Source organism: Thalia democratica, chromosome 4 (genome assembly GCF_965202585.1).
Source record: "Thalia democratica chromosome 4, ktThaDemo2.hap1.1, whole genome shotgun sequence".
Classification (NCBI taxonomy): domain Eukaryota; kingdom Metazoa; phylum Chordata; class Thaliacea; order Salpida; family Salpidae; genus Thalia; species Thalia democratica.
Window position 1 is genome coordinate 62,317,762 of NC_139168.1, and position 21,616 is coordinate 62,339,377.

General features: G+C 26.9%; 1 protein-coding gene across 1 annotated transcript; it reads right to left on the reverse strand.

Annotated features, from left to right (window-relative positions):
• Nucleotides 1-4,779: 4,779 nt before the first annotated feature.
• Nucleotides 4,780-12,412, reverse strand: LOC145833517 (lithostathine-2-like). The gene is made up of 4 exons (XM_082940689.1): nucleotides 11,985-12,412; nucleotides 8,256-8,427; nucleotides 5,149-5,279; nucleotides 4,780-4,852 (listed from the first exon to the last, which is right to left on the reverse strand). Exons 1-4 carry the CDS (start codon nucleotides 12,410-12,412, stop codon nucleotides 4,780-4,782), a joined length of 804 nt encoding a protein of 267 aa, XP_082796815.1.
• Nucleotides 12,413-21,616: the final 9,204 nt, after the last annotated feature.

The window sequence follows — 21,616 nt, forward strand, 5'->3', positions numbered from 1 at the left end:
TTTGTTTGATTTTAAAATACAACCAATTAAATTCTGTTTATTACTGAAGTTGTTAATTCTTAAAAAGTTAGAAATTATACTTTAAATTCGTGATTTTTTTATAACTTAAAATGTTTTAAATCTGACGAAAACCATTAAACTTAATAGCTAACAATTGAAGGGAACATTGTCAAACATGCACGAAAGGTCACTTTTGCACGAGAGAAAAAAAAGTAAATAAAATTAATTAAAAACAACTACCGAGGGTAAGGGGTAACAGTGATTGTAAAATATAAATTATGAGAAAAATAAACTAATTTAAAAAAGTTACCAACCAAGGGTTAGGGGTAACAGTGATAGTAAAGATAAAAACATTTCAATTTTTAACTTGACTTTCCGTGCAAAACTGACCCCTCGTGCAAAAGTGACGCCGCGCTAAAGTTTCTACCCGCAAAAATGTCCCTTTGCGCATATTTGACACCAAACAAACAATTTACAGGTGATTTTTACATTTGTCTTACCTTAAGCATAATAATTTTTTATGGTTAAAAAGTGTAGACTTTAAAGTACTAAACCTTAAACTCTTTTATACTATTCTTTCTATAGGGTGCACGACAATTCAAACTCTGAGTTATTGTGAATAACTTTTTAAATTATATTTTATTGTTCTCTCTCAGTCACAATCTTTATTAGTTAGAAATTTTAATACATTTTTTATCTATCAGCTTCAAAATGTTATTTGAAATACGGCTAAAATAGTTTATTTTACTTAATAAAAACTGAAGAACTTTGACAACTAAGAATTCTCTCCTTTTATAAACATATTTTTACTTTCTTAATCTTTATAAATAAATCCTTCTGGTAAATATTTTTTTTAAGATAAAACCCTTCAAATTAAAAAAGAAAGTTTTGGTTTTTTGAATTGAAGACTCACAGAGCTAATAAGTTTTGCTCAAAAGTTTTTTTTTTATTTATAAATAATAACACATGTGTGTCCATAAATATTAGTAAATAAAATAATAAAATTTGACCTAATTAACCAAATAAAGTCAATAACTTTGATACAGAATAAATAACACTGATTATTACTTAACTTAAAGTACACGAGTTATTTATACTGTAAAGGAATCACAAAAAAAATATTTTGCTGGAAATAAACAATGTTTACACATAAACTAATCCTAAACCTAGTGTAAAATATGATGATGTTACAAGATAAGAGCTTTGTTATTTACAAACATAAATGCTACTATTAGAGAACCTACGTTGGGTAAGCTTCCAGGTATAAAAAATAATAATAAAAAAACAAATGTATGGCTAAGCCTTAGTACATTGAACCGTAAATTGGTGTTAGACATAATAAACTGAATACAGCAAGTATAAATGCTATGGATCAGTGCTTGGCAGCAGAGCATTTAATTAACAATAATTATTGTACGGATAAGTAATATTTTTTTTAGTTTTCAAGGAAATTTTTGAAAATTTTTTATTAATTAAACTCAAACCAAGTAAAAAAAAACTCAAACTGTGTAACAAAGAGAGAGTTTGATTATACGATTTATTACTTAGTTAAAGTACTTTTGTCTTGATCTAGATCAGCGGTTTTTAAGCTTTGTTTTTTGCCCCATTTTGTAAGCTTACTCTAAAACTTACCTCTTTATGGAACGTAAGTAGCAAATTAACCTCCAATATACAAGATAGTTTCAAATTTTGAGGAAAATACTAGATTTTTTGAACTTTAAGCTTATTAAATACAAAAAATAATAAAATTTAAGTATTTTGTTTAACGTAAAAAATCAGTTATATACAACTTATTAAAAAAAATCGATAAAAATTAGTTTACATAACTTATAATAAAGAAAATTTACCCCCTTAAACAAGGAAAATTACCCTCAGGGGTAAATTTACTCCTGGTTAGATTATATTTTATTGATTGTACATATTTTAAATGTTAGTCTTTACACTTTTTAAGTATGTTTTTGTTTTAATATCAAATTATAAATACAAAAATATTTACAGTTTAATATGACAAATTAAAACAATTATTTTAAATAAATCTAACAATTAATCTGTTTGTCTAAGAAACTATTAAATAAAACTTTTAAAATTCAACAGAATTCAAGAACTATGAAATTTAACAAGCAGTTTGTTTGAACATATACTATGGCAGTGCTTCTGAACCTTTTTCTAGTGGCGGAACCCCTTTCCAAAGTTTAACTTTTCCGCGGAACCACTAATTTAATTTTACATAAAATGTTTAATGTAATATTTGCTGCAAAAAACAAAAGAATTTCAGTAAAAAACGAATTTTTTAGCAAAACTATATCGTTGTTAGAAATCATACCAATTGTAATAATATTAAGTCGAGTCAAATTCGAAATGCGCCAGAGGCAATAGATCAGTGCTTCTGAAATGGGGTTCCGCGGAACCCTAGGGTTCCGCGACGCCTCTCAGGGACTCCGTGAAGCCTTTTAAAATTAAAAAAAGACATTTGAAAGAAAAAAAAAACATAAGTCATAAAACTTCAAAAAAAAATGGAACACTTAAAATGGAAAACATATATAATTATATCATTCATTGATCTGCTTAGTGTGTATCTAGCGGTAGGACTTTTAATGGGATAAAGCAGTTGAAGCTAAATGGATACATTGTTTTTACAAAGAGAAAATTTGGCAACAAAACATTACGAATCTAGAATAAATAAATGAAAACAAACATGATTAATTGCAACGTCATAAAAATCTTTCCTTGCATAATAAAAACAAAATGAGAGCAACAAACAATAACGAAATGAACATGAATCTAATCGAATTCACAGATTACTTTAAAAAACGGGTAAGATGCCTAACAAAAAAAAAATAAAAAACATTTAGTGCGAAACTTGAACTTGTCTCTTAGCAACAAGCATGTCAATGTGCGGCTGGATTTTGGATAGACTGAGACGGAGACAGGCAGATAAGGTTGGAGTCAGCATACAGTTCCTTTGCTTCGTTTCAATGTTTGTTACATGCGAAAAGCCGGACTCGCAAAGATAAGTGGTGGTGAATGGTAAATGAAATTTTACTGGACGCTTTGCTAAGACGGGGCACTCTGAAATTGCACATATCAAAAAATCTAAAAGCTCCTTCCCTTTGAAACTCAATTTTAAATTGCTATATTCAGATAGTTGCAGCAATTTCTTTTCTGTATCTGTAAGAAGATTTACTTCTTCTGAAGCAATATCACACATAAAAGGATTCAAAATCCATAAGTTTCCGATGCGAACATCTTCAGGAAAATAATGTTGAAACTTTATAGACAAAAGATCAAGGTGGCAGTATACTTCGTCAGAGACGTTGAATTCTATGCATTTTTCATGGGCCTCATCAAACCGGTGAAACATCGCAAAATTACTATTGCTAACCTTTTTCTTCCAAAAGTTAATTCTAATTTTAAACGCCTCAATTTTGTCTGTTATGACAAAAGTGGAATTTTGCTTCCCTTGCATGCTTAAGTTCAAAGCGTTCAATTTTTCAAAAATATTGGTGAGATAATCTAGCCTGGCTGAAAAAACATCATCTTCAAAGAACTTTACTAATTCTGAGCCTTCATCTTTAAGAAAGGTGAACACCTGCTTCTTTAATTCAACGAGACGAACCAGTGTCCGTCTCTTCGACAGCCAGCGAACTTCATGGTGATAAAGAAGTCGCAGATAGTCAGCATCTAAACTTTCACATAGGTCTTTAAAACATCTTGCCTTTGTGTCACTTTTCTTTATAAAATTAACAGTTTTAATCGACGCTAAGAGAACTTCTTGTAAACAAGAAGGAACATGTTTTGTTGCCAAATTTTCTCTTTGTAAAAACAATGTATCCATTTAGCTTCAACTGCTTTATCCCATTAAAATAACCATTAAAAGTCCTACCGCTAGATACACACTAAGCAGATCAATGAATGATATAATTATATATGTTTTCCATTTTAAGTGTTCCATTTTTTTTTGAAGTTTTATGACTTATGTTTTTTTTTCTTTCAAATGTCTTTTTTTAATTTTAAAAGGCTTCACGGAGCCCCTGAGAGGCGTCGCGGAACCCTAGGGTTCCGCGGAACCCCATTTCAGAAGCACTGTACTATGGTCAAAAAATTTTTAAATTTGCTACATTAATATATTAAAGTTTTGTTTTTATTTATCTAAAGTAAATACAGTAATTAAAATTGGTATAAAACTATCTTCGATAGCAAAGCATCTAATTTAAATTCCTAATTGCTCTAAGAATAAAATGAAAAGTTTCAAGTCAGGTTTTGTTTAGCAAATGTAAATAGAAAAAAGTTGCTACAATTTTTTTTCAAATAATGCATCGTATTTTCACTTCATTTTTAAAATATATTTATATTTTACAACAAGGTTTGTAGGTAGCAATCATTTATTTTCATAGACATTTAGTGTAAGAAAAAGCTTCAGTGCACGTATTTTTTCTGTTTTAAAGTAATTCATTCAAGTTCATTCTGATTACATTTCAGTTTGAACACTATTATACCTGGGTAAAATAAAACTTTAAACGAAACATTTTACCAGTAAGTTTTTTTTATACTGTTACCACAAACAGGAACAGTTGATACTCTTATAATTTTTATATTTTCTAGAACAAAACAGATCCAAAAACGCGTGTTGTGTCAGCCTCATTCATAAAGTTTAGTTTGTCCTATGCAAAAACAAGTTACAACAACACCTATTCCAAATTCGTTAGTCACATCCAATATGGTAAGTTCTATCCGCAACTCAAAACCGTTTCTTTTCTGAAGAGCAAAACTCTTTTTGTTCTAGTTCTGAATAACGAACTTGCACATGAAGTTCATGGATTGCTTCCAGCATCGTCCGTCGTACATTCTGTACCTTTTAAATGTTTTTTTTTAGATTTAATTATATTTTGCATTAGAAGCTTAAAGTTCATTAAGTAAAACTAAAGATTTGGAAAGAACAATTGTATAATTATAACAAAAGGGTTGATCACGCCTTTTGTTAAACTTGAGCTTGTCTCACGGCAAACGAAAGTCCAGGCTTCTGCTCTGCTGAATTTCGCCGATGTTTTTTGTTGATTGTATAACTATAGTAACAAATGCACTATAGTTACAAAAAAATAAGATCAATTGAAAAAGACTGATGAAGTATTCTAATCAATAAAAGGTTACTTCGTATCGAAGGGTTCATTAGAGCGAATGAAAGCACAGTTGTCTCCGTCATCAAACAAGTTCGACTCGTCCCATTTTGTAAAAGTCACAGGGCTGCCGTCTGTGTAGCGCCACTTTTTTATTGACTTTTCCTAAAAGTTAAACAGTTGCACTTAAAATCACCATACTTTACCAGTAAATATATATACTAGTTATTTATATAGTCTACAACAGTCATAACGTTTTTATATGGTTATAATTCATAACAAAAATGTTCAACTTTTTCAGTCGGTGGGCTAGAGTTACCAGAAAAAGTATTTCGGAGACCGTGTAATTTTGGAAATAGTATACTATGAAAATTAAAAAGTTTTGAAAAGTAAAACTGTAATGATTAGTTTTATTTACTACTTTATTTTTGGATTCTGCCGAACTTTAAGTTACTTCAATATGAAATAGTTCCTATTTGTGCATGTGAAACTAATCTTAAGGAATTAATATTTGTATTTATTAACATTGTCGTAGTGTAGCACAAAGGTCGGCAGAATCCAAAAATAAAGATCCAAATTTGCTGAAAACATTTTTTTGAGTGGATATTTTGTATAAAAAAATTTGTTTCAAAGATTGTTTCAAAACGATTATCCTAAAAAATTAACTTTTTAAAGATAATTGTAATAAATTAATTAAAATAAAATTTGAATGAAGCCAGTGGCAAACAGTTTGCTAACCTCTGGAGTAGTGTATAATTTTGATTATAATTTATTCGAAAAATGTTTAATAGTTACGTAACAATAGTTAAACGCTGTTCGTAAAAACATTTTTTATAAAATTTGCTTGAATAAATACAATCTAGCACCTAGATTGTTGATTTTCAGTGTACAAAATAATAACTTTTCTTTTAAAATGCTTCGAAGCAAAGAAGCATATATTATTTTAGTGTATCTATGCCGGTTCTTTCACTTGGTTTCAAGTTTCTGTGATAGACTACCGACAAGCTGTTATTGCCCAGCTGAAACTACAGTAGATTGCCCGTTGAAAGAAAGTATCTTCTCTGAAATAACTGAAAAATTTGACGACATTACTGCTTTTCAATCCACAACTGCTTTGTACGAAGATATTGTATATACTCCACAAGCTCTTAATATTGAATACTTCAAAATTTTTCCATCTTTACAGTTCATCAGAATTCAAAAATGCAGCTTGACAGAAATAACTTATGAGGACTCAAATAAAAATCTGTGGAACAATTTAGAGTTTTTGAGTCTAAACGAAAACTTAATAGGACCACATCTTGATAGTAATAGCTTTCCTAACCTTCCAAAAATAAAAAGTCTGCTGTTAGACAACAATAAAATTGAAAACATAATGAAAGGCACGTTTTCAAGCAGTGAATTTCCTGAACTAACAGTGCTGTCTATTAAAAACAACTTAATATCACAAATTGATGAAAGTTCGTTTGAACTTCCCAAACTTGAAAAGCTTTATTTAAACAACAACACCATGAAATCGATAAAACACATACTATCACTCCCAAAGCTACAAATGTTGAATTTGGCCAACAACGAAGTATCATTTATACCAACAAAGGTTTTTGACGCAATAAAAAGTCTACAGTTTTTTGACTTGAGAAAAGTCCCACTTCGTAATTGGGTTGAGATACTTACTTTTTTGAACACAACGGCCAGAATCGACAACCAAAACACGATGGGAGTTTCTTGTGAATGCGTAAAAAGTGAATCTACTAACCACGGTTGGTTCGGGCTGGGAAGCAAGGTGTCTTGCAAATCCGAAACAAAATGCAGTTCTTGTTTGAAAAGTGATAAAAGTTTTTTGTACTACCACGGTGAACATCTTGGAGAGTTGGAAAAAGAAAGCTTTTGTCCAACAAACAGAGTTAAAAGAGTAAATACTATTGGTTCAGAAAAAGACACCAATGAAAACATTATACAAACTGATGATATATCTAATGCTGTTGATAAATTAATTATAGATTACCATCTTTTTTTGCTTACAGTAAACATACATATGTATTTTAATATTTTTAATCTGTGTAAGTAGTTGTAATTTCAAAACTTTATTACAATAATTTGAATTAATTACAAAAACTTTAAAGTTAAATAATGTTTTTAATGAAAACTTACAGTTAAGATATTCCTGATGTAGTTTTAATTTTTAAGAGTAGCTAAAGTTATTTATAAGTTTGAAAAAGTTATATTTAAGAATTAAGTAGACTGACTGAAGCAATTTTATAGACTTTTGCATATGTAATTTTTCATATAGTCACGAAGTTTAAAAGTAAAGTTTTATATTTTTTTTTATTTGTTTTACATTTTTGGTTATAAGATTAAGTGGTAGTTAATAAATACACACTCTTCAAAAAGCATTTTATTAAACGAACCATAGAAAAACGTAAAATGTTAAAAGAGAATGTAAACTTTTTTTGTCCTAAAAACGTGTTTTAGGTAGTATTACTTAAGTTTAATCTACCTAAAAGTAAATAAAGTTTTAAATGTTGAACCCAAGCAACTTTTGTATAAAGTGAAATTATATGGCAGATAAAGCTACGCGGCAAGTTACTGTACTACTTATAGATGTATCTAAACTCTTTCATTTCATGTTAAAAAAAATATTTAAAAAAAAAAACTTTAACTATTTAAAACCCGTATAAGACTATCATCTAAATTAAGATACTGCTAGCTGTGTTTGTATATATAGAGTTAGTTTAACAATACTGAAATTGAAACTAAGTCTAGGAAGTAAAGATGATAACTTGAAAGAATTTTTAATATCTAGTTAACTTCAACCATATTGTAGCTTTAAAAGTATTTTCAAAAAAAAACAACTTAGAAGTTTGTGAAGTTTTAGCTTATTTTTGATATTAAGCTAGTCATAATTTTTCAAAAAAAAAAAAACAATAAGTAGACTAGGTGCAGTTTTACTACATGTCAGGTAAAAAAGATACCTTTTAATAAAATGTTAAGTTGGTGTTTTCAAGGTTTTTGCATACAAATCTTAGTCAAATACTTTTAGTATGTCTTTACTTGCTCAGCCTAACAAAACATTACAGATTGTATAAATAAGTTTAGAAATTTCAATACATGCTTAAAAATTTTTGTCCTTATTTCACCAACCTTGTACATCCCGGTCCACAACAACTGAACGCCCCTGATGTACAATAATTTTATAGTTGAGTTCCAAACATTTTCATCTGAAATGTCCGCTAGATGACCTCCGCGAGCAACACAAAACTCATCAGCTACCCAAAATTCTAATTTTCTTGGCACAAAGCGATAGCATGATGACCTATTTTCAAAAAATGCTTTGAAATAAGACCCAATAAAAGATTTTTTAAAAGCTATAAAAAAGTAATGTAGATACCATAACTTAATTGATTATTATATTACACTAAAGCTTCTAAAAGATATCATGTTCATAAACTCTTTAGGTTTTATTTTTTAGTAACTATGAATAAGCATTATCATTTTCTAGCTTATAAGTTAGGTTAGTTTAGAACTTTTTTTTGAATTTTTGTTTTCTGTTTGGAAAATAGTACTTATCTAAACTTTTTAACAAACTGACAAAAAAAAACAAATTAAGAAAAAAAAACTAACACTTCTATAAATATATAAAATGTATTGCTTTTTAACTTTATACCGAAAAGTTGTTATTTTTTAAATAGAGTGAGCTTTGCTTTAAATATTAATACTTTACAATGATAAATCACCACTTTGAGTGAAAAGTTTAAACAGGAAAAAATGGTTTGAAAGTTTTTACTCTTTATGGGCAATACAAAAAGCATTTGTTTTTTGAAGCTGTAAGCCTTTAAAACATCACCTTGTTTTTGTTCGTTAATAATTAAGCATGCAAAACTCTACAAAAAAGTTTTTAATAGGATCACTTCTAATAAAGTTAAGTATTTTTCCACCTTTTTTGTAGCTGTTAATTTGCTGCCTGTTTAAGAAATAATTCACAGTTTACTACATCGATTTTAACAGAGTTTTCCGATTTTTCGTTCATAATTTGATTTGTATGTCTGCGTAAAAGACATTAAAAGTGGAAAAAAAAACATTTTGAAAGTTATTGTTCATGTGTAAAATTTTTGGATTCCATTTAAAGTAAAAAGAAATTAAGTCGTAACAATTGTGAAGTTGTAAACAAATAAATAGTTTATTTGCCGAAATTTTTTTTTTAATAAACGTTTAAAAAATTAAAAACTAGTTCAAATATTTAAAAAAAATCAAGGCAAAGAAATCTGTACTGTTTTTCATTTAGAGATTTAATAAAACCTTGTCAGTTCAGCAATAAAGTGTCTTATAGCATATTTGCAAATAACAAAAACTAAGAAAAAAAACATACACTTGAAAAACCATAAATTTCTTTGGTAGTATTAAGTTTGTTAAAAAGTTTTTAGAAGCTATAGTATGGGACTAAATTTAAATATGTTCAAAACTTATAGAATATAACTATTCCTTTTTTTTAAACTAATTGTAAGAATAATTTATAGCATAGCTTAAGTTTAACGTATCAACTTTCTAAAAGGATAAAAGTAATAACTTTTATTTAAGATAAATTATTATTAAAACAAATCTTAGATTACATAAAAAAAGTCATCTGTTGTAAAACAAATAAACTATGGGGGCAAACAGTTAGAAGTTCTTAAATGAAAATTTCATTTACGATACATAAATTAGCTTCATTAATTTTACACACATGTTGCTTTATCTTTTTCATTGCATTTTTTCAATCACAAAAACACAAAAAGCCTACAATGCTCGTTTAAATAATACTAGTTAAAAATTAATAAAATACGTTTTCGTACTTCTATACATAATTTATGCTTTCTTTAAGCCTTTCTTTAATTGTTTAAAGTTTCATCAATGATTATTCGTAATGCCAATTTCATGTGACTATTAAAACGACTAAAAACACAAAAAAAAAATTGAACAAGCATATTGCTGAAAAATAATTTCATCCCTGATGTTTAAATTTAATATTTAGTTCAGGACAAAGTGAAAACAAACAAATTCAAAGGTTATTTTACGGCTAGCATATAAACATCACCTATTTTTAGTTTTCGTAAATACTTTTTTCAATCACTTTGTTTTTAGTTTAACTACCTTCATTAATATTTAAAAGGAGTGAAGTTTTCTAAGCAGACTTGAAAAAATTTAGCTTGAATAAATGTTTACGAAACTAGTGTTTAATGAAAATACTTAAATTTTTAATAACTTTTTTACATGAAAACTTGGATAAATTTTTAAAAATTGAATTTAAATTTAGGTTGTAAAACATTGATTTAGACAAAATATGCTGATTTCAATGTTTTATAACGAACTGTATCAAAAGCAATCAGTTTTGTTTTAGTTATATAATCTTTTTACTCACGAATATAATTTAAATAATCTATGTTTATTTACCAATTAGAAAAGTCTATTTTTATTTGTTCTCTTGTGTTAATGTTTTGATTTATTACTTATTTTTATACAAGTTATTTATATAAAGAATTAAATCTAAAACATATGTAAAATATTTTTCTTTTGCTTTATACAATATAGTAAAGTTACTAGTAATGATTAAAAGGAACTCACACATTTAAAATAACTTTGTAAAACGTTTTCTCAAAATTTTTAATAAGTTTAATTTTAAGTTTGACCACACTTGATTTTCAAAAAGCTTCATTATGATTAAACTTTAAAACAGACTTGGCTTGTAACATGTTAAAAACTCTACTGAATGTAAATTCTAAATTAACAAAATTCATTAAAAGCAAAAGAAAACTTTTTACAACAGAAACTGTTTTTACATAACAAATTGATTTCAAGCTTTTCTGTCCATCTATGTTGTGCTGCTTTCTTGTTTTCTAATCAACAAAATTTTCTACGAGCACTCATAAAATACCAATTAAACTGTTATTACCAAACCAATGGGTAATTTTAAATCTTTTAGCGAACATTTATACCGTTAAATCTAATTAAATATAATAAAAAGGACATCTTTCTGTTAAATTATGTAAATGAGAAATCAATTTTAATACTCTTTAATCACACCACAAATGCTTGTTATTTTCTCGGGATTTTTAAAACTACATAAAAAATCATCAAAAACAAAACAAAATGTAAGGTCTAGAAAGACAACCACTTATAATGCTATGACTTCAAACAAAACTTTTAGCCTAAAAACTATTTCCAATAAAACATAAACGAGAATTAATACAATTTTCGAACATAAAGTTTTGATAAAACATTTAGTCTGTTTAAAATCGTTTAATAAACAAAACGTAAAAATATACAAATATATAAACCGCCTATAGTTTTATTTTAGTTAAAAAAAAACAAAAAAAAAACACCTATAATTAGAATAAATCATTTAACCAACTTCTTTTGGTTTTAATTGAATTTTATAGCGTATGCAAAAACATATAAATAATTTTCTTACAGCTGATTCTATTTTAAATCTTTATATTATAAGCATATAGCAGTTTTGTTTACTGAAAAACTTTAATCGCAGCATTCTTTGTAGTATTGTCTATGAAATTACATTGTTTTATAACATATATTTGTTTTCTAAAACAAATTAAACTGCAAATAAACTTACAATCATTACAGATATTTAGTCTATAAAAAAACTAATATTAGAATTTTACACTGTTTGTGATATTTCTTTTGATCATCATTTAAAACAAATCTAAACTCAAAGATGAAAACAATTAAAAAAAAGAACCGGTCGACCAACTACTTAAACTAAAATTTTTAACATTATTATTTTTAATGATTTTAATTTATATTTTAATATTTTTATTACTATATTAATTTTATTTTTAACACAGAATACTCATAATGCAATAAAAAAATCAAGCTCACCCTGTCACAAAGTCGCTACCGGGCACGCAACCTGAAAAGTTCGCCCACTTGCTCAACTCCGCCATCTGCTGGTCGATCCTGGCCGTGGCCCGGTCGAACCTGCTCAACAGTCCGGTCTGGTTCGAGTCCCGGACCGCCTGAGCGCTCCTTCCCACCAGAACGGCCTTCAGCTGGTTCACTTCCGTTTGAAGGGCCCTCGCGTTGAAGTAGAGAAACACGCACCCGCTTAGGGAAATTCCCGAAATCAACACAGCTATCAAGGGTATTCCCCACGACACGCTGCTGTCTTTTTTCGGTCGGGAACTTTGTTGGCGCCTCAAAGACTCTTGTTGCCGGGGGTTTTTCTCACTGTTTTGGTTTTTGACGACCAGCGAGTCCATGTACTGGTCTTGCTCGCCTGTGCTTTTGTATTTAGAGTTGAAAGACATTGTGCTTAGATGTTGAGAACGCAAATGGAAATAAAAGTTTAGCTTTTAAAACAAACGGCTTCTTCCAAAACGAGCTTGTTTTTTCTCTCTTCTCTCACAACTCTTTGAATTTGAGATGAGTTACTTTTCGAGGATTTTTTTTCGCAGTGATGTGTAATTCTTTGCGATTTATAATGTTTTTAAAATAATTAAAGGTTTAACCTCGTTTTACAAGGTTTTCTAGAGTAGAAAAACTTCGGATTTTAATATTTTAAAACCTGGAATTACCCGCGTGTTAAGTTGTTTTCTGCAAAATTGAGTTAAATTAAACTTTAATTTGATTAATTTTATTGTTTAAAACGAGGGTAAGACTTTAATTATATTGAACGTTTTGAAGCTTGAAAAATCGAAAGTTTTTCGATTAACTTCTTTTCACGACGCAGACTTTGATTGAACATGAAACGAAATTATTGATTCAAAACTGCAACAAATTAGCTCGTGTATTTTGAACATAAACATATAAATTTGTTTCTGTTTTGCCGATTAATGATTAACTTAGATTACAAGAAAAGCGATACACTTGATTTTATATATTTTTTAATTATTTTGTTACCTTAATAACGTCGCTAAGTTAGAGACTGTTTAACACTAAAACTAAAGCAACTTTATTTGTAGTTTTCAATACCAGGTGCAGTTTTGTCCAGAAAGGGATACCATTTCAATTTAAAACGGCTTTATGACGTTACAAAACGCTTCATCACTTTTAGCGCGGAACGTAGAGGATTAGCGGGGTAAAAAGGATGTTTTGAAACTTTCACTTTGCAGTTTCCGGTGTTCCATATACAGTGCGTGTGAACAGAACGGAACAAAAGAAATACTGCAGTGAAACATTGCGAGCTCATAAATAATAAATAGAAGCTGCTGACCGCCACAATTGCAATATTGCGTTTGTTTGTGTAATTAAAATGAATGAAATTCGAATAGAAGTGACCAAGTGTTGTTTTTCCTTGCCGCCAACGTAAAAATTATGAAAAACTAGTTTTAGACTTGAAAAAACGATCAGATTTATAAGTTGTTTTTAGTTTAAAAAACTTCTTTTTTTATTGTTTAAAGTTATCATACCTAACAAAAATTGTTTTATATGATTGTTTACATTATGTAAGTTTAAAAGTTAAGATAGTTTGATTTATTTGTTTAAAGATATAATAAAAAAAATATATAATTCAACACAACTAATACAGTAAGAAAATATAACCTAAAAACAAATTGATTTTACAATCCTAATCATAGCTTGATTACTCAAAATAATGCTACAATTTAATTTTATTAAAAGTTTCGAAGAGTTTTTGTTTTGAAAAATCTTAAAAATTAAAACTAGAAGTATTTTCAAGCATGTTTCCAACTATTTGATTTGGTTTAGTAAAATAAAACAAAATTAAAGTTTAACAATTTTCAAGTCTAAAAATTAGAAAATCTTTATAAGTAAAAAAAATTAAACAACGACCAGATAATATTTAGCTTTTACTTATGAAAATAAAATAGATTAGAGCTAAACGTTCAAAATGTTTTTCAAAAAACGGTACTTATTCAAACATCTTATACTTTTGTCTATTTTAAGCATAATTCAACATAAAATTATAGATAGCTTCAAAACTAAGCTTTTCCTTAATTTTCATAAACCCTACCCAGACTTTTATAGATAAAACTCATTAATTTGGTACATAGACTTTAAAAAATTAGTTGATTATAAAAAAAATTTTTATCTAAATGTATCTAAACAAACAAGCTACAAAATTTCAGATGAATAATAGTTCATTATGCAGTAATCCGTATGACATACTTGATTCCCTTTTAGATGTTATATTAGAATAATTGTTTAAATGTTAGATTTTTTAAGTTTTGTTTTAGAATTGTGTGATTTTTTTGAGAATTTGTTTTATCATACATTAACTTTGTTATAATACTTGCACTTTTTACGTTTTAAAATTCATTAGACTTACTTGTTTTAAATGTGAAACTAAATATATTTTAAATTTAGATTATTGAAAAGTTTTTTTTTTTTTGTTCATTAACTTTCTCAATCAGACTATTAAAAAAGAATTAATAGTTAAACTGTTAGCATTAGATACTGATAAATTTTAACTGAAAATTGTTCAAGTTTATTTTAGTTTTACCTTCTTTAAAGAAGTTGAAACCAATCTTCCAAGTATTTTAATTTTGCTACTAGGATTGTCTATTTCGTTTTGTAAATTATTTAAAATTATTTTCTATATGTCTAAAAGTGTTTTCTACAAAAATACTTTAGTTTTTTAAAGTTTTAGGTTCAGACTTTACTTTCATTTGTATGTTTTTAAAAAAGTTTTTGTTTACATTTTAAATAAAACACTCTAAGTAAAAATATTGCTTAGTTAATTTCGTTAGAATTTTATTTCTTTTCTTTAATCGTTTTTTTTTATTTGTTGAGGTTTACTTTTAAACTTTAAATTTTAAAATTAAGTTATTATTATTTACCTAATAGAAATCTATTACCTAATAGATTTTAAAAGTATGTAGTGTACGACTCGATTAGCGAAATGTCCTTATTTTATTGAATGCTTTTATTTTATCGTTCAATAAACAATATATGTACATAGTTGTTTTGGACAGAGACGAATGTAGAACAGACGCCACTTATTCTTCTATTAATTTTATTTTATACCTAAGAAGCTTTTAATCAGCGAACCGAATTACATAAACAAAGTGAAATAGAAAAATATTAACAATTAGTTTGACAAAGTTAAAAATATATCTAAATTTTAAAAGTAAAGCTTAAACTTCATTTTCTTAATATAATTTTACCTAACACTAAACATCTAAAATTTCTACTTTGTTGCATATTAGTATTAGAAACGACGAATATAGCACAAATTCTGTAAGCAGTACTGATTTTATACTTTAAGCTATTTAGCATTTTTTGCGGTTTAAATCTAGTTGTAAATACTTTGAATGTAACTGTTGAGTTATAAGTTTATTAATTTGCGATCTTTTATTTTCAGCAATTATTTTAAGTGCTTTTTGTTGTTGTAAATCAGACTATATTCTTTCTGATGTTGGTATGTTTTATTTCGTCCTAAATTAACAGCGATGTATGGCCAATAAGAGAGTAAAACATTTAGGTTATGTTTTTGTAACATTTGAATACTTTTTATGTTTTTTTGTTTTAAATCAAAGTTTTTAGTAATGGTACTTGCAGAATTAGAAATATATTAATGTATAAAAAAACAACTAAGCCCCCTTTCACAAAAAATACTAGAGTAAAAACCGTGCTTTCTAATAAAAATAACAGTTTTTAAACATGATAATATAGCATAAAGTTTATATTCAATGTAGTATATAAATTACTCAGACTGAGTTTATAAAAGGACAGTATTTGATGTGCTTAAACAAAAAGTTGCGAGAAGTAATATTGTTTATTGAACGATAAAAAAGCGCTCAAAAATTTGGTCTAACTACCTGGTGTAATACCAACATTGGTCTTCAGTTAAATTTTTTCAGCGCATACGACTAAATTTTACTACTTGAAGCAGATAATCAGGTATGTATTGATAAACAAAATTGATCTAAAATGGAATTTGTTAACAATATTATAGAACAAGCCTGTTGTATTACTACTAGTCGTAACTTTCTTTTAACAATGTAAAATATACTAAATAGCTCTACTATACATCAAACGATATATACAATTCTAAACAAAACAATCACTCAACAAAATAATATAGCTTAATTTTATACTACTGCAAAAAAAAAATTTTAAATTTAACAGTTTTGAAAGTAAATGCCAGTACTAAATGCGACAAATAAAAAGTACTAGGTGGTCATGTCACTACAAGTTTATTTAAAAAAAACAGAAGTACGAAGTTATAAATTGCTTAGATAAAGTTCTTTTAAATTTAGTTAGACTTATAATTCAATTATAAATCCGAAACGAAAAATAAAACAACTAAGTTAATTAGCAAAACTAGTTTTACTAAACAACAAGCTCAACACTAATGGAAGTTTTGTGATAAAATGCCTTATAGAGTTTGTTAAAATGATTTGTCATGAGAGTAAACGACTTTATTTTTGTTTTTTTCTTTTCTTTGCGTGCAATCATAATGCAAATAAAAGGATCAGAATAATAACTTTTGTGAGTAGTGATTGACCATCTGCAAAGAAAATAAAGGCTTTGCTCAAAAGCATACGTTAAATTTTGAACATACGGCTAACATGACAATACTTTAGTAACCATTGTGTGCAATGATAAAAAGTTGAAAAAAAAAGATTGTGTTTGATCATACTTTACAAGAGAAAGTTTCGTCAAATACCAAGTGAGTTAAAGAGTTAGTATAAGCATTTGTTTATTTTGTTGATTAAGTCGTGCATCTATACTAGGGCAGTTAAAAATAAAATTGCACCATACCTGAAGAATGAAAGTATTATTAACACGGTAACAAAAGAATTATTAGATTAGGGATTCTAGTACATCTCACACCAGACTTGAAATAAGTAGGATTTAAAACTTAAAGAAAGAAATAAAATTATTTATGAGATGTAGAACTTGTTTATATCCTGAAAGTTGAAATGCAAGCAATAATTTCTAAATTAATGGAAATAAAATATGAGCTTTAATAAATTTAAACAAAAAATTACGCACAAAAAAAATATAACAGATTATGGATAATTCTGGTATATTGTGTTTAAGAGCGAAAAATTGCCGAATTGGTCTGTCTTCCAAGTGCGAACAGGTTTAGTGTAAAATGATCACAATTTGACATAATCCGTTTGTTCGTTATGTACGACTACACTACCTCTAGAACAGGGTTTCCCAAACTCATTTACTAAATCGCCCCCTTTTCAGAAATTTGAAAAAAAATCGCCCCCTACGACTTTAACAAAGTATTTTTTCTCTTGAGTACAAACTTTTGAGCCAGAAAAGTTGTGTTCGAAATGTAATTAATTATGGTACTTTTTATGCAAGCACTTTTGGGCTGTGTTCAAAGTAGTTCACAGGGCTTGAGAAAATAATTTACAGTTATTTTCAGATAAGCCCAGTAAAGTGTATTAAAATACTTAATTATTAAAAAGTCTTATGTATTCTGTAATCAGTTCTGTTCAAGTATGAATTGTTTTCAAACTAATGAAACTTTTAGGTCAGTGGTGGACAACTTTAATCAGCAATTCGTATTTACTAAAATATATTTTCTAGTTTCAACTCGTTAAAAAATGTAATTGCGGGCTGCATAATTTGAAAAAAGAACATTTAAGAAAATTTAAAAACTCGAGCAAAATTGTAATAAAATGATTTAGTATTATTGTAATCTAGGGAATACAATTTCGAAATGAAAACTAAGTTAAAAGCATATTTTAAATATTAATTATTAAAAATCTAAATTTTATTTATTTTGCACAAGTAGATTTCAAGTTACTAAGCGGGGCAAAATTTGAGTGGATCTGGACCGTACGTTGCCCATTTGAAATCTTAACTGAAACCTGACATTATAATAATCTCTCATATAACGAATTTCGGACATTTAGAAGGTAATACTAAGTAACTTATTTAAGCCGCACAAACTACTTCAATTAATTTATAAATAGGCATATTATAAAACTACTATACCAGAGAATAAAAAACTATAAAAGAATGAACAGTTTATTTTACACATAAAAATATAAATATTAAAACATAATTTCTGATCTAGTTTGAGAAAGTTTGACCGACTTGTTGATTATCTCACATGAATAGTGGTTTCATCAACAGCTTCAGTTAATGCAGTAAAATTATTATTTAATGCTAAGATATATTATAAGCAAGTTAGTTGTAAAGTTAAAAAATTTAATTTTAAACTTTTTAAACTATATGTTTCGTAGTAGAATACCATGAAATAGTACTTGACTTGGAATAACCTTTAGGAAACTAAACCTTAATACTAACAATCTTCTTTTCTTAATTTAAGTTCAAAATCAAATCAAATGTGTTAAAGGTAGTTCTGTGAACAGAAAATAATCAATTAAAAAAAAACTTTTATCTAGGTTAAAATTTTGTTTTGTAGCTGTAGCAGTCTTTTTGATGGCTTATTTAATACTGTTTAAATTTATTTTTCTCTAGTTGTTAGCCTACAATAATTTACCAGAAGAAAATAGTGAAAAACTAAAAGCTAGTGTTAAACTATTAAAATAAACAACACATTCTAATTGCTAATAAATTTTGAACTAAGTTTAAACAAAAAACAGTTGTATTAATAGTTTAAAATTCCTTAATGTACAGATTTTTAACAATAGTAAATCAAGTTAAAAAAAAATTGAGTTTAAGAATCTTTTAAATGAAAAATTTAAAGACATTTCAAAACTAAACTCTTTTAAAACCAAAAAAAAAACTTTTTGGAAATAAAAATTTAAGGGTTATCAAGATTTTTTTATTTATACATATTAAGCGAGTAATAAAAAAAATATGTCAAATAAATGTCTTTCAAACAAATATTTTAACAAATATGCTATAAAAACATTTAGTGTAATGTAAAAAGACAAATATAAACTACATAATTAACTAGGTCAATATAAAACTATTACTAATATTAATACATAAACCGTGTAATAAATGCAGTAGACTTCCGCTTGAGTTCGTACTTTGAATAAAATCAAAAAGTTCAAACTCAAAAGGTTATTACCATTTTTTTTACAAAATGACAAATTTAAATATGTTATATGCAATAATGTTATGATTAAACATGAAATCCACTAAAATATAAAACAAACATTTATTAAAAAAAGATCTATATAAGCTATTAAATATTTTTTATTTTATTGATACTTAGTTATTAATAGACTTTGTTTAAGGTAAATTTAAGAAAATATAAATTTGCACTTCTTTTTGGGTAAAAAGTGCAAACTCAAGAGGAAGTCTACAGTAATAAATATTTATTAGGCAGTATGCAAGTCTGTTGTAGTATAAATAACTTAATAAAATTGTTATTATAAAAAGACTACTTAATTACAATAAAAACCAGTTTAATACCAAGTATTTTAAAAGATCAAATAAAAAAACAAACTTTCATAAATTAATGTCTAATATAATGTGAAGGATGAGGTTCATGACTGCTTGCAAGGTTTTCTAATCTGATTATTAATTAGTAAAATAAAGCCTTAATTTACCCCCTTTACAAATATCTAGATTAGATCTTTTGCTCAAGGTATTGATAATTGAACTGAAAGCTTTCTCAACAACATAGCTTGAAAAAAAAACTGTAAACAACAATCTAAATTCCTCTCAAATGATTGGACACTTTTGTCTTAGTTTTTGTTGAGTCAAAAAGCTTTCATATCTTTCTCTGGAAAAATTTACTTCAAGTTCAAGGTCAGTTTGTAAGTCTGAGAAAGTTTCCTCTAAGTTGGTTAGTTTAAAAAAATCTGCCTCGAATATACTTTTATCTATATGATAGCTTTTACGTATCAAATCAAAATTTTACTACTTAATATGCTAAAATTGTTAAAAGTTCCAGATTTTTATAGGTTTTTTTCTGCCTAAATCTATTTTATCTATTATTAACTATCACCATGAGGTGATAATTAATAATAGATAACATAGATTTTTACAAACCATTTATGTTCCCAAATAACATTTATGTAAGGTTATAAAATGGTGAGAGGGACTCCGATCGTTTATGATCTATGTAATTGTTAGATAAAAAAATATGTGAATGAAAATATGTATTTTACTTGAAAGTAGGAGTCATAAGCACTTGATTGTTTTTCCCTATATTTTGCATAAACCAAATAAACTTTTTTGTTTAAGTTTTACCTCGGGGTCAAATATTTAAAAGCTAGCTAAAATTAGTAAAATAGCAAGATAAAATGTAAATATTTTATGACAGCCAAAAATTTTAAAATCGCCCCGTTTTCGCCCCCTTACTAGTTATCGCCCACCCTTTCGCCCCCTTACTAATTATCGCCCCCCCGACTTACTAAAATCGCCCCCAGGGGGGCTATATCGCCCACTTTGGGAAACCTTGCTCTAGAATCTAGATAAACTTTACCTTTTAATTAGCTATTTTAAAACAAACCTCACAATGTATTATTTGTTAATTAATGATATTTGTTAGTTTTAATTGTTGCAATTAAAACTTGCAACTGTGTAGTCAAAAATAAGGAAACTTTATTAAGGCTAACAAAGTGTATTTGCTTAATAAGCAATTTTAAAGTTATAACAAGTAACTGAATAGAACAAGCGTAACTTAAATATATTAAAAAAGTCTATGCTTTATATAACAATTACAGCTTTTCAAAAGTATTAAATATTCGTTTATTAAATCAAAGTGTTATTGCCAAAGCTCATCTAAAAACTTTACATACATTAAAAATACAACAGCTACGTAGTTGAGTATGAATAAATAGAATTTAAGGATCTCAAATAACTTGCTTTAATTTAATCAATAAACTTAATTGTTATTTTAACTCTACTTATGCGTGTGATTACTCAAGCTGTTTTATAAGCAAGACAAAAAATAAAACCTAATAATCTATTTTAAACTTAATGAACTGTTCAAAAATCTTCAGTAGTTTTATTTAAAGTATAGTTCTAAATATTTAAAAATACAAACTAAATAAATTTTTTAGACTACTTACTTACTTAGTAGTATAATCTTAAAAAGTTTGTTTTCTTTGATACAAACTAAATTAAAGGTTTAGAATTTAGTATCTTTCTGATGTTCTTTTTTTATTTATTATCACAGAAAATATTAAATGACAATTTTTCTGTTTTTAACCTTTCTAATTTATTCAAATTTTACAGTTTATTAAGAATATTTTGTATCTGTTCAAAAATAAAATTAATTACAGCTTAATCAGCTTTATTAAACAATATTAATACTTTAGTTATTGTTTTAACTGTTTTTTAAAATTAATCTTTATTTTTAGAATTAACGTTTCCAAACTAAAACTCAAACTATCTTGGCTTAAAAAATAGTGCAAAAATTAGTTAATTTAGTGGAATAGAATCATAAAAAATGTATTCATCAAGTAAATATTTATGATAAATCTGAAAATCCTTCAAGAACTAATTCTAAGATAGTTAAATTATATAAACTAGTTAACTTTTTTTATGCATGTTTAAATCAGTTTTACTATTAAACACAAGTAAAGTTAAACAGAACTTTTACGCAACAAAACAAAGTTAAACAGGAATGTGTTTTACTTTGAGGCATTTTAGATAAA